The sequence below is a fragment of the Monodon monoceros genome, unplaced genomic scaffold (assembly GCF_005190385.1).
Source record: "Monodon monoceros isolate NGI ecotype Baffin Bay Population unplaced genomic scaffold, NGI_Narwhal_1 Super_Scaffold_18, whole genome shotgun sequence".
NCBI classification, from domain to species: domain Eukaryota; kingdom Metazoa; phylum Chordata; class Mammalia; order Artiodactyla; family Monodontidae; genus Monodon; species Monodon monoceros.
In genome coordinates, this window is record NW_021703774.1 from 78,359,347 (window position 1) to 78,374,038 (window position 14,692).

Below are 14,692 nucleotides of genomic sequence, written 5' to 3' on the forward strand. Positions count from 1 at the left end.
GAGAATTATCTTAAAAGAAAACAAATGCCTGTCTTTATTCATGGATACCAGGGCTGGGCAGTCTCTACCCAAGCAAACTTCAGATCCCCATGATGACAAGGCCTGTGTATGGAATTTCTGTGGGTAGGTGAATGCTGTTTGTTTCTTCCTTCTCCCTCCCCACGCTTTTACCCTCCAGGCAGAAAAATTACATAAAATTCAGGAGGCTTCATAGGTGCCTAGGAAAATAAATACCCAGTTTCCCTAATTGATAATTTTTTTGTGTGATCACTGGAACTTCTTTTACTTGGAGAAATTTATTTGTTGTAACAAGTATACCTAGAACTTAGGTCCTTGGAGTTTGTGATATTGTCCAAAGTGTTGTGATGTATAGCAATACTATGAGCAAATCATTTTTTGCACCTACAATACAATGGGTCATACATAGACAGCCCACTGGGAAAGTACTGAGTCACTTCAATGTGTTTTTAAGACCTAGCACTTCAAAGGCTATATTGTCTTATCCGTCTGACCTTGACCCCTGCCCCTTTTTGACCTTCAACCCTGCAGCCTTCAGCATCCCAGAAGTGAACGTGGACTGTAACGCCACCTCAGAGAGCTTACGATGTGAGGCTCCCCGATGGTTTCCCCAGCCAACAGTGGTCTGGGCATTCCAAGTTGACCAGGGAGCCAACTTCTCAGAAGTCTCCGACACCAGCTTTGAGCTGAACTCTAAGAATGTGACCATGAAGGTTGTATCTGTACTCTACAGTGTCACGATCAACAACACATACTCCTGTTATGATTGAAAACAACATTGCCAAAGCCACAGGGGATATCAAAGTGACAGGTGAGTTCCTTTACACGTTTGGTATGGGTTTATTGGGGTTATAATCTAGTGTAAACTAAAATCTAATTTCTTTAACAGATATATTACGTACCAGGGCATAGAAAGTTTCACAGAGATCTCGATCACAATTCCAGTTGGGATTGCATTATGTAAGAAGAAAACTAATACAAAACAATATTTTATGGCATACAGGTCAAAGGTGGCAATGAGTTTTCATCTTGTATACCTTCTTACTGTCTGGAGGGCAGTGTTTAGGATTCTGAGGCCCTAACTCAGAAGGATTGGTTTGGTAAAGCAGTGGAGAAGAAGTAATAATGATTTGAAATCTTTGATATATTCAGCTGGTGATCTACATCCCGAGTCCCCCAAAATTGGTTTGGGTCTATCCTGCCTTTGAGAAGACTTCTGATTTGAAGACTAAAGGTCTCAGAGTCTGCCTTAGTCTTTCTTATTCAGTCCTTCCAGGACTTGCTCAAGATTCCACTAATATTGGCACAAGATTACTCTGAAAGCTCCAGGTTACGCTGGCCTCCCAGGCTGAGAAGACCCGGAGCCAGGGAGGCGCAACACCCTAGTCTCCCTGCAGTGCTTTAGTATATTACAAAACCTAGGGTTGAGCTAGTGTCAAGGAAATGCATAGACTGAATTATGAATTTTAAAACCATCCCTGCTGGGGTTAAATTGAATTCAAGCTATAGGGGAAGGAGTGTATCAGGAGAACCACTGTCTTATATCAAGCCTAGTACCAAAGAGAACACCTTGCTCATTTTAAGTGCCCTTTAAATGTTTGCTGAATTTAACTGAATAAACCATATTTTCATCAGCTATTTTTAAAATAATTTTATTTATTTATTTATTTGGCCACATTGGGTCTTCATTGCTGGGCGCAGGCTTTTCTCTCTAGTTGTGGTGAGCAGGGGCTACTCTTCGTTGTGGCGCACAGGCTTCTCATTGTGGTGGTTTCTCTTGTTGCGGAGCATGGGCTCTAGGCACACGGGCTTCAGTAGTTGTGGCACGTGGGCTCAGTACTTGTGGTTCGCAGGCTCTAGAGTGCAGGCTCAGTAGTTGTAGCGCACAGACTTAGTTGCTCTGCAGCATGTGGGATCTTCCCGGACCAGGGATCGAACCCGTGTCCCCTGCACTGGCAGGTGGATTCTTAACCACTGAGCCACCAGGGAAGTCCCTCATCAGCTATTTTTTAATTAAAATTTATATATACAAAAAGGCAACCTATGGAATGGGAGAAAATATTTTTAAATCATATGTTTGGTAAGTGATTAGTATTCAGAATACGTAAAGAACTTCTATAATTAAACAATGAAAAAGTCAAATAACTTGGTTAAAAAATGGGCAAAGGACTCGAACAGACATTTCTCCAAAGAAGATACACAAAATGGCCAACAAGTATATGAAAAGATGTTCAACATCCCTAATCATCAGAGAAATGTAAACGGAAACCACGGTATCACCTCATACTAATCAGAATGGCTACTAACAACGACAACAACAGAAGACAACAAGTGTTGGTGAGGATGAGAAGAAATTGGAATACTTGTGTATGATGGTGAGACTAAAATGGTGCAACCACTACAGAAAACAGTATGGGAGGGTCCTCAAAAAACTTAAAATAGAACTTCCAAATGATCTAGCAGTCCCATTTCTGTGTATTATGTACAAAAAAACTGAAAGCAGTGTCGCAAAGATATATTTGCACACCCATGTTTACAGCAGCATTATTCACAATAACCAAGAGGAGGAAGCAGCCCCGACGTCCACCAGCAGATGAATGGATAAACAAAATGTGGTATACATACAATGGAACATTATTCAGCCTTAAAAAGGAAGGAAATCCTTTTGCATGCTACAACATGGATGAATTTTCAGGATATTATGCTGTAAGTGAAGCCCGTCACAGAAAGATAAATATTATTTGATTCTACCATTTGATTCCACTTATAAAGTATTTGAAGTAATCAAATTCATAGAAACAGAAAGTACAATGATGGTTACCAGGAGCTGGGGCCAAGGGGAAAGGATACGGAGTTGTTGTTTAATGGGTATAGTTTCAGATTTGCAAAATGAAAATGTTTTGGAGGTTTTTTTCACAAGAATGTGAATATACTTAACATTACTGAACTGTACACTTAAAATGGTTAAGATAGTAAGTTTTATATTACATTTTTTACCACAATAAAAAAAAGTATCTAATAAAAAATCATATATATGAGAAAGAGAGAGCTCTTCCACTATCCTGTGAAACAAACTGGTGACTGTACCAGTTAGAACACTTTTAGTTGCCTATAACAGAAAACAAAACCAACTGAAGCCTAAGCTAAAAGAAGGAAGTTATTAGAAGGGTATTAGGATGTCTCATGAAACCAAGGACAGAAAGTGCAGTGTGGCTTCAATAACAGCTGGATCCAAGAACTTAAATTCCATTCTTTGTCTCTCATTTCTACTTTATTCTCTTTGCTCTCTAATTTACTCTCTCTTGTTTTAGTCTATAGGGCAGAATATGGTTGCCAAGAGCTCCTACCTTTAAAAGTCTCTTTCACTCAAGAGAGTAACTAGACGGAAGCTCAATCCCTCAGTCTGATTCTATTGAATATACTCCCAGAACAGCTCGACTTGGGTCAGCTGCCCATACTTAGACCAATGAGGCAGTACCTGGATGGAAGGGGGTACTTCCCAGAAGAGAAGGGGGAAATAAGCATTAGGCATTTAAAACAATGAGTGTTAACAACAGTATTTGAGTTTAGATCTCAATTAAAAGCTCCAGACTATATAACTAATGTCTTCTAATAGAAATGGCAATAACCAAACAAACCACAGAAATTGGGCACAGCTTTTATTCAGTGAGCAGGTTCTTTTTCCATACGTGCTTATAGGATACATCAGAACAAGTGTTCCATGTACCATTACTAGGACTATATCCAACTTTTAGAAGCATGACATAGCTCAAAATTAAGATAAAATAACATAATTCCTTCTTACCATGCACAAAGTAAGTTTTTAAACAACTGAATGAGGCCATGAGGTTTATATCCTGTGTTCTCTAACTATACTGCTCATCTGGGTCATTCATTCAACAAGTATCTATTTAGTGCCAAATATATACAAAGTAATTTGTAAGTCCCATGAAACACTGAGATGAATAGCACAGTTGTCATAAGAGAAGTTAATCAGTGTGGATACGGTACCCACAGGAAAGAGCAGTTAATTATGACTGTAGTGGCTCAATAGATGAGGAAGAGTTCAAGCTGGGCTTTGAAGAAAAAGAATGGTTTTGATAGACTAGGAAGGCATGAAGTCAGAAGCCTATGTCAATGTCCAGGGGAGAAATTACGAGGGCCTTAACTGGGGCAGTGACAACGGGAAGGAAAGGTGGGAGAATCAAAAGTTAATGAAGAAAATAACCTACAGGCCTTGGTGACACAAATGTGAAGGACAAGAGAAGGAACAAGTCAAAAGGGGTCTGCTATTGCTATATCCAGGTTGCTCAGGAGGTTAGTAATGCTACCAACAACAAAAATGAAAATGTAGGAAAAGCAACATGTCTAGTAAAAAGATGAAGATTTTAGAGCTGTTGAGTTGGAAGTGCCCACTATGTACAAAGGTAGAGATGTCCAGTGCTTAGCACATTACCCAGCATACACCAAGTCTGGGGGAGACTGCTTCATCCCTCCTCGTTTCCTTCCACGGGAAGAGATCCCCACCAACGTAACCCTTCTAGTCTCTCTTCTCTCCTCTTTCACTCTTCCCCAAAGGAAGAGAAATTAACTTTCCCGATTAGTGAGTTTATTAGGAGAAGCTGGGTATAAATAGCTCAGCTCCTCATTTTTCCTTTTCTCTCTAGCTAACCAGAAGTATACATTCTACTCTTCTCCTCTAAGCCAACAGTTTTCAGGGGTAGAATCTGCCCTTGTGGGAGGAAGCCTTCCCCAGTCTTGTGCTGCCTGTCACTGGGGAAGTCTGGGCTGCAGCCCACTTCCCTGCAGACAAAGCTTAATCCTTTATTATCAGATTTATCAGGAATAAAGGTGATTTTAGTCTTCCAGTTGCCTCACTTTGTCTTGCTCTTTAATTGGTTCAGAACTCAGCTGGGGAGACGGTGTTTATTGGACTCCTTTGAACTCAAACAGGTGCTCAAAAATATTTGCTGAATAATTATATTTTTAACTGACATATAGTAGCAACTGTAAATACAGATGTGGAATTTAGGACAGAATTCGGGCTAAGGAGGTGGATTTGGAAAATGATCAGCTTAATGGAAGTAACGTTTATTAGGCTTGAGTGGGGTTACTGTTATTGTCTTGACAGCTAATACTTACTGAATGCTTACTATGGTGCCAGGTTCTAAGTGCTTTACTTGTATTAACTCATTAATCCTCACAAGAATCCTATGAAGTTGATTATTATTATTTTGGCCCTATTTTATAGATGAAGAAACTGTAGCACATACAGAGTAACTTGCCTAAACTTGCCTGAAGTCACACAGCTAGTAAGTGTCAGAGCTGAAATGAGCTAAATGACACTGGACTGTCGAGGGAGAAAATAGAGTAAAGAGTAATTTAATTTCTTCACTTCTGCCTTTCTCTACTTCAAAATGAGAACAATACTTTCTCATTACTCTGTAGTGGTGTGATGAAAGCAAATGACACAGAACGTGTAAAGGTCACTGCCTAGAGGGAAAAAAATGTGTCTGACACCAAGGACTGGCCATGGCTGTTGGTTTAACCTATTCTTTATTTGGTAACCAATAGCAATGTGTTTATTGGATTCGTTTTTCATTTGGCTGAGTGCTCACTGGAGTGGACGAGAGAATGGAACTTCTTTGCAGAAAGGGAAAGCTCTGCTTTTAAGCTAGTTACAGAAAGGCAGAGAATGGGGTACAAAACTGCCCTCAAATTAGGGCACAAGTTATATTAGGAACAATTTGTTCTGTTTTTTGGGGGTATTTTTCTTTGCTAACCAGCCATGTGAAGGAGACATCCAGCTTTTCCTCTATGACCCTGAACTTTTTTCTCTCCCTTTACAGACTCTGAGATTAAAAGGCAAAGTCACCTCCAGCTGCTGAACTCAAAGGCTTCCCTGTGTGTCTCTTCTGTTGCCATCACCTGGGTACTCCTGCCTCTCTGCCCTTACCTGATGCTTAAATAATGCACCTTGGCTACACAGAAACATGCAGAGTCACTGGTACGACAGGTGAGATGAATCACGAATGGTGTCGGGGAGCCACTATGTGTGTTTGTGTCCCTAACAGGAATCAAGCAGCTCCCAGCACCAGCCCCAGAGAGAAACATTTAATAACGTCAGGGCAGTAGGCACTATTTCCACTGCTATTGTGAAAGGTAAGCATTTGTTAACAAAGAGTAGAGACCCCACTGACAGACGTACAGGAAAAACAACTCTATGCAATTCAAATATTTGTGTAAATTCAAACACCTTTTCATTTATTCAGTCATCCTTGAAGGCAAACATCTCTTATTGAAGAGGAAGAGATATTTGGCCCTGACTCATTACTCTGGATTTCACAATGAAACATCATGACATGAGCATAATCGCTCGCATAAGTGGCCTCCTCCCAGCCCCCCTCAACAAAGCCCCTGTTGACTGGAGACTTGACAAAGCACTCACCAACTAGCCCTCTTGCTAAGACTTCCCACTCTCACTTCACTCCTTTGGCTCTAATTACTGGTAGGACATCTCCTTCTGAAGATTCTTCTGCATGTGGAATTTGTATACAGCTGAGCTTGTGAAGTTACAGTCAACACTACCACATTACTCAGTGGCACTGCCACCATGCACCAGGCTCACAACCTTAGAGCTATTTTTGTCCCCCTCTGTCCTTCAGGTCAATTTGTTACCAAGCTCTACAGTATTTGCCCATGTTGTCTTTCAGATTGACCCTAATCATCTCATGCCCCGACTAGTTCTAAAACCTTGTACTTGCTCCTCCCTCTGCTTCAGGTGATAGGAAACAAGGTGCCAGAATAAAATTTTTCAAATGCTATTTTCATCACAGCAGTCCTTTACTCTGCAACCTAAAGTGACTCTCTGGGCACTAGTATATCAAAGTTAAAGTCCTCAGCTATGCAGTCACAGCTCTCTAAGTTTCTCTCCCTAAGGTTCCTCCTTCTCTCAGCTACCTACTACTGCTCTCTAGCCTTGCTCCCTCTCTCTCTGCCCCTTCCTGGAAATCTCCTCTACTCTATGCTAATTCAGGTCCACACTTCCTTCACCCATTTCCTGCTGGTCCTTTTATCTCACATCCCCTTGGTGAGCATGTATAATTTATAATATCTTACACTCTCTAAGGCACATATATTCCTTGCCTAGATTGTTAAGTCCTCAAGGGCAGACAAAAATCTGTTGATCTGCTTTGCTTTTTTGAGTGTGGTAAAAAAAATTTTTACATTTATTTTAAAAAATAGTGATTGAGATGACCTAGAGGGGTGGGATAGGGAGGATGGGAGGGAGGCTCAAGAGGGAGGGGATATGGGGACATGTGTATGCATGTGGCTGATTCATTTCGTTGTGCAACAGAAACTAACATGGTATTGTGAAGCAATTATACTCCAATAAAGATGTATTAAAAAAAGTGGTTGAAATACAAATATAAAGTTGTATACTTAGATAAAAGGTAGTACATGGATATTATAAAAATTGCAAAGGTGGTATGCAAACAACGAAATCAGAGGAAACCCTTTCTTATGGGGCTGTTGTGGGATCAGGTCAGATGTTTCCCGAGGTAAGCTTGTGTCGCTCTAAACTTCCCTCTTAGAACTGCTTTTGCTGTGTCCCGTAGATTTTGGGATTGTGTTTTCATTTTCATTTGTCTCTAGGTATTTCTTTTTTATTTCCTCTGATTTCTTCATTGACCCATTGGTTGTTTAGTAGCATATTGTTTAGCCTCCACGTTTCGGTGTGTTTTTTTTTTTTTTGCAGTCTTTTTTTCTTGTAGTTGACTTCTTTTGTTTCATAGCACTGTGACTGGAAAAGATGCTTTATATGATTTCAATTTTTAAAAGTACCAAGGCTTGTTTTGTTGCCTAGCATGTGATCTATCCTGGAGAATGTTCTATGTGCACTTGGAAAGAATGTGTATTCTGCTTTTGAATGAAATGTGATATCTATATCTATATATATATGGATAGATAGATATAGATATAGACATTAAGGCCATCTCGTCTAATGTGTCATTCAAGGCCGTGTTTCCTTACTGATTTTTTGTCTGGAAAATCTGTCCATTGACGTAAGTGAGGTGTTAAAGTCCCCGACTATTATTGTGTTACTGCTGATTTCTCCCTTTACGTCCATTAACATTTGCTTTATGTATTTAGGTGCTCCTATGGTGGATGCATATATATTCACAATTGTTAGATCTTCATCTTGGATTGATGCCGCGATCGTTATGCAGTGTCCTTCTTTGTCTCTTACAGCAGTCTTTATTTTAAAGCTTATTTTGTCTAATATAAGTTTTGCCACCCCAGCTTTCTTTTGATTTCAATTTTCATGGAATAACTTTTTCCATCCCCTCACTTTCAGTCTGTGTGTCTTTAGATCTGAAGTGAGTCTCTTGTAGGCAGCATGTATACAGGTCTTGTTCTTTTACCCATTCAGCCACTCTAAGTCTATTGACGGGAGCATTTAGTCCATTTAAATTTAAAGTAATTATTGATATGTATGTGTTCTTGTTGCCACTTTGTTAATTGTTTGGGGTTTGTTTCTGTCTTTCTTGTCCCTTTCTTCTTTTGTTCTCTTCTCTTGTGATTTGATGACCATCTTTAGTGTTATGCTTGGATTCCTTTTACTTTTTTGTGTATCTAGCATAGGTTTTCGATTTGTGGTTACCATGAGGTTTTTATATAGCAATCTATACACATATATACATGATTGTATTAAGTTGCTGATCTCTTAGTTTCAAATGCATTTTAACAACCCTGCGTTTGTACTCTCCTTCCCTCACGATTACTGTTTTGATATCATACTTTACATCTATTTGTTTTGTGTATCCCTTAACTGCTTACTGAGGATATAGATGATTTTTACTACTTTTGTCTTTTAGCTTCTTACTAGCTTTGTGCATGATATGATTTCCTACATTTATGTTTGCCTTTACCTATGAGCTTTTTCCTTTCATAATTTTCATGTTTCCAGTTTTGGCCTTTTCTTTTTAACTTAAAGAAGTTCCTTTAACATTTCTTGAAAAGCTGGTTTGGTAGTGCTGAACTCTTAACTTTTGCTTGCCTGTAAAGCTTTTGATCTCTCCATCAAAGCTGAACAACAGTCTTGCTGGCTAGAGTATTCTTGGTTGTATGTTTTTCCCTTTCATCACTTTAAATATATTGTGCCACTCCCTTCCAAACTGCAGAGTGTCTGCTGAAAAGTCAGCTGATAGCCTTATAGGAGTTCCCTTGTACGTTATTTGTTGCTCTTCCCTTGCTGCCTTTAATATTCTCTATCTTCAGTTTTTGCTATTTTAATAACAATGTGTCTTGGTGTATTCCTCTTTGGGTTAATCCTGGATGGGACTCCCTGCACTTTCTGGACTTGGATGTCTATTTCCTTTCCCAGGGTAGTGAAGTTTTCAGCTATTATGTCTTCAGATATGTTTTCAGTTCCTTTCTCTCTCTCTTTGCCTTCTGGGACCCCTATAATGTGAATATTAGTACACTTGATGTTGTCCCAGAGGTCTCTGTCCTCTTTTCATCCCTTTTTCTTTTTTCTGTTCAGCGTCAGTGATTTCCACTACTGTCTTCCAGTTCACTGATCCATCATTTAGTCTACTGTTGATTCCTTCTAGTATATTTTTCATTTCAGTTATTGTATTCTTCATCTCTGTTTGGTTGTTCTATCAATATATATTTTCTAACTCTTTGTTAAAAACTTTTAACTTCTCGCTCTTTGGATCCATCCTTCTCCCTAGTTCTTTGATCATGTTTACAATCACTACGCTGAAATCCTTCTCAGGTAGATTGCCTATCTCCACTTAGTTGTTCTTCTGGGGTTTTATCTTGTTCCTTCATCTGGAACACGTTCCTCTGTCACCTCATTTTGCTACCTTGCTGTTTGTATTTTTATGTATCTGGTAGGTTGGTTACATTTTACGACCTTGGAGAAGTGATATTTTGTGGGAGACCTCCTATGCGTCCCAACAGCACACTCCTCTCTCATCACTCAAGCTGTATGCCCTAGAGTTCTTCATATGAGGATTGCATGGGTCCTCCTGTTGTCGCAGGCTGACTATGTGGGAGGTCTAGTAAGCTTGGTTAGCCCTTGGTCCAACGTTGCCAGGCCCTGTCTCATGTGGAGGCTGCTGGCTGCAGAGGCAGCTGACTGCGGAACCCCACAGGGACCCAGGGATAGTGCTGGGTCATGAGTGGATGGAGTCAGGGTCCAGAAAACTCTGGTAATATTGTCCACTGACTGATGGGTGAAGCAAGGGTGTTAGTGCCGGTCTACTGGTGGGCAAAGCCATGTCCTAGAGTCCAACTGCAGGGCCCAGGGGTCCCAGGGCTGGTCTTGGATTGCTGGGGGGGGGGGGGGGCATGGGCGCAGTTCCTGACACAGTTGGGTCTGGGGTGTCTCAAAGTTTGCGTTGGCCTGCTAGTGGTTAGGGCTGGGGCCCAGCTGCTCCCCAAGGCAGGGTCTGGCCTGCTGGTGGCAGGCTAGGTCTTCAGGCTCTGGGATTGTGGTTTTCTTGCATCTAGTGTCTGCCCCCTTGTGGATGAAGCTGGCCCAGAGGCTAGAATAGGCTTCCTGGAGGGCAGCATCAGGGTCCAGGGGATTCTGGGGCTGGTACCTGCCCACTGGTGGGTGGAGCTGGGTCCTGGGCCCTTTGGTGGGTAAGGCCATGTCCAGAGGCAGCTATGGGCTCAGGTGGTCTTAAGGCAGCCAGTCTGCTGATGGGTGGGGGCTGTGTCCCTGCCCAGTTAGCTGCTTGGCCTGAGGCATCCCAGCACTGGTGACTATAGGCTGTTGGGTGGGGCCAGGTCTTGGTGCTGATGAGCTAGAAGGAGAGTTTCACAATGGCATTTGCCAGTACCAGTGTCTACATGGTGGGAGCTCCCCCAAATGGCTGCCATCAGTTCTTGTGTTCCTAGGGTGATATGCAGTTGCCTCCTGCCTCTCTGGGAGACATTCCAGGATCAGCAGGTATGTCTGACCCAGGCTCCTATCAGATTACTGCTTCTGCCCTGGGTTCCAAAGCATGTGAGATTTCGTGTGCACCCTTTAAGAGTGAAGTCTCTCCTCCTCCCGCCCTTTGGCTCTCCTAAAAGTAAGCCCCACTGGCCTTCAAAGCCAAATGTTCTGGGGGCTTGTCTTCCTGGTGCAGGACTCCTGGGCTGGGGAGCCTGATGTGGGGCTCAGATCTCTCACTCCTTTGGGAGAACCTCTGCAATGTAATTATCCTCCAGTTTGTGGGTCACCCACCTGGGAGTATGAGACTTGACTATATCGTTGAGTCTGCCTCTCCTACCTGTCTCATTGTAGTTCCTTCTTTATGTCTTTAGTTGTAGAAGATCTTTTCTGGTAGGCTCCGGTCTTTTTCATCGATGGTTTTTCTGCAAATGGTTGTGATTTTGGTGTGCCTGTGAAAGGAGGTGAGCTCAGGGTATTTCTACTCCACCATCTTGGCTGGGGATCTCTTGATCTGCTTTTCATTCTTTCTCCTGTTCTCCAAACACTATGGTGAAGTGCACAAAACAGATTCTTTGTAAGGAAATCTGCCAGTTTCCATCATTTCCGACCTCCATGGTTATCACTGGAGGGAGATTTCCCTAAGGAAACTATCCTTTGAGTATCTCATTAGTAGAAGGAGCCCTTTCTTCTTTCCTTGAGTCCCACAAGGAAATGAGTTTTTAATATACTGTGACTAGATAATCTGACCTATAAATTATAGCTTATTCATCTTTATCTTGTATTCCCTTAGAGCAGTAAAATTTGCAGTCTTTTTTTTTTAAAATAAACCAAGACATACATGTTCACATGCAGTACACAAAGGGTTATATACTGTTACCTGGTTAGCTGCAGCTCCATCTCTTTCTCTCTAGAATTACAGAGGGATAACCTTAAATCAATTTTAAAAAAATAAATGAAGAGATCATTACTTGAGATACATATTATAACTGATCATGACACTTTAGGTCACACACATTGCCTGGTTGAGAACTCAGATAGAAGCCACCTTTCCACTTCTATCTAGGAGCCTGCCCATAGTTCCTCTCAGTTCCTGTTTGCTCTGAGGATGATCCCTTTCCTTAAGGGAAGATTCAAGCCATCTCCTTTCCCCTAGCAACCCATGATACCATGTGGCCTCAACAGAATATCATCAAAATACAGAAAAACAAGTGGAAGGGAGACTTTTAGTTCTTGCTAAATGTTTGTTGAATGGCTGTAATGGTATCCTATTGCTGTTATTTTCAGAATTCCAGGAATCTGCAGAACTATTTCACCACAAGATATGACCTAGTTTTATAGTTCTGGGGAGAAATGAATTTATGTCTAGAACTCAGGAGTGAACAAATAACATCAAGAAGAAGGAGCCAAAAGCAACCCACAGAAGACTTCAATATGAAGAAGATAAATTTATCTTCAAAGACATATATGAAAAGTTGGGAAACAATTCATCTGAACTAGAGAAGTGTATTAGGCTCTGAAGTAAAGTGAATGTAGAGACAAGTATATCCCCATATCTCAGGGACCTCCCCATCCCCATCCAGGGAGTGAGAGAATGGGATACTGCATCTCATTTGTCTCAGAATCTTTAGCTATATTGCTGTAATGTTGCTCTGAGGAAGTTTCTAGAAAGTTTTGATTGCAATATATCCACATTTTATAATCCACAAATTAAACTGGTGGATTCAGTAAGAAGCTGCCAGTAAGCTGCCACTTCACAATTCAGAGGTAGCTGTATTTTAGTGATGGGTCAAATGATTCACTTTTCATTTACAATGCGAAAGTGCCCTGGCATCTCCTCCCACCTGACACATGCTTAAGATATGTGGAAAATCATCATAATTTTAACATCAAAAATGTAGTTGGGCAACACTGATTTTCTAAACTATGTGAACACCTGATTTTTAAAACAAACTAATGCTATTTTACTTCTCAGATGATGTTCATCCTTGAATGGTCCAGGAAAAGAAGACCTCTCATCCTGACTGTGTGTGATATCCTGCCATCACAGGGTTTGAGGCTTCTACTTCATATCCTGCATGGACAGTGATGACCTCAGCTTTCACCAGCATCTACAGCAGTGGGACACAACCAGGTGACTTTGCACCACCTCAGGGGACACTTGGAAATTCTGGAGACAATTTTGTTGTCACAACTTGGAGGTGCTACTGGCATCTAGTGGACAGAACCCAGGGATGCTGCTCAACATCCAACAACATACAGGCCAGCCACCCACAACAAAGAATTATCCAGCCCAAAATGTCAATTGTGCTGAGATTAAGAAACCCTAATGTAGAGTAGAAAAGGATCTAGAAAACAGGGGAGCAAACAAACCTGTTTGCTTCCTAAAATTGGGCGTTAGTTCCTCTCTCTTTGGCTGCTGCCTCAGCACAGAGAGCCAGAACTGTTTCAGGCAGCCAGGAATTCCTGATGGATTATCTTCAGCTGGTTGAGCTTCTACGTTCCTTTCCTTTCTTTCTACTCTACAAATCAAGTCCTGTGAGAGAGCTGCCTGAGTTCCATCACAAGTTCTCTCAGTCTGGATTTAGATCTCAGCACTCTGCCTAGTCAAAATTCAAATTAAGGCAGCAAAAACATGTAACTTCCTTGAAACAGAGATTTCTGAAAGCAGGGGCAATGAACCTTTGAAATGAGGCCCTGAGGAATGAAACTTTGATGGAAAAGAACGTTTTCTTGCCAGGCCCCTTCCCACACTTTTTGCATGTTGACCACTGCCTCCCTGGCACTTTGGACCTACTGTGCCTGTATTACATTTTGTTATAGAAAACTTGATTTTAGAGTTCTGACCATTCAAGAGAATGACTGAATATACATTTCCTATGCTGTTGTCTGCCTAGTTTGTCAAAGAGCGCGAGTATAAGGGAAAATGGATAAAAAGCCATACATCAGGTTTTAAAGATTAGTACATAGCACATAACGGGCCTTCAATAAATGTTTGTTGAATGAACGGATGAATGAATGGATAAATGAATGGGAGGGAATGACAGGAGCCTGTGAGTATGGGCAAGGTGGCTGGGTCTAGTTTCTTAACGAAACTACATTAGGCTTTACCAGCCTGCCAAGTCTCCATCTGGGAAAATAAGTGGTGACAGTAGACTTGAGGCAGATGAACGTGGGAGAATACACACGGGTGGACAAACCCATTGCTCTAGTATCAAAACAATCTGATTCTTACTAGTCAGGAATTATCAAATTCTCAAAATCTTAAAGGTGGAAGGACCTCAAAATCCTCTTTCCTAGTCCTTTCACTTTTCAGATGAAGACTCAGAGGCCCAGGGTGAAGTGTGGGTAACTGGCTATCCTCAGGCTATATAACTTGCTCAAAATCACACTGGTAGTTGGAATAAAGTCTAAAGATAATTTAATTGCTAAAGAGCTAATTCCCAGGGGACTTCTGAAATAACTCTGCTGCATTCCCAGCTTCTTCCCAAACAGCCGTTTGCAAGAAGAGAATAATGCTGAACCAAACTGAGAAAGTAAACTGTGAAAGCATAACGACTCCCAACCCAGGTTAATTCTTTGGCCTTGTCCATCACCACATAGTGATACTTGCAGAGGCATTAGACACCAGATGCACCGTATTAACTGAAGTACAAAGACGAGAATATGATGTACACCACAAACATCTAGGGAAGCTCAAATCCAGATGCCAAAAGCTAA

At 41.3% G+C, this 14,692-nt stretch overlaps 1 protein-coding gene across 1 annotated transcript in view; it reads left to right on the forward strand.

The window, feature by feature from the left end:
• VTCN1 (V-set domain containing T cell activation inhibitor 1) overlaps positions 1-9,293 on the forward strand; it is a 63,169-nt gene extending 53,876 nt beyond the window's left edge. The window contains 3 exon segments of the mRNA XM_029228683.1: positions 550-779; positions 781-829; positions 5,868-9,293. Coding sequence (XP_029084516.1) covers positions 550-779; positions 781-829; positions 5,868-5,989 — 401 coding nt within the window. The 3' untranslated portion in view covers positions 5,990-9,293.
• The last annotated feature ends 5,399 nt before the right edge of the window (positions 9,294-14,692 follow it).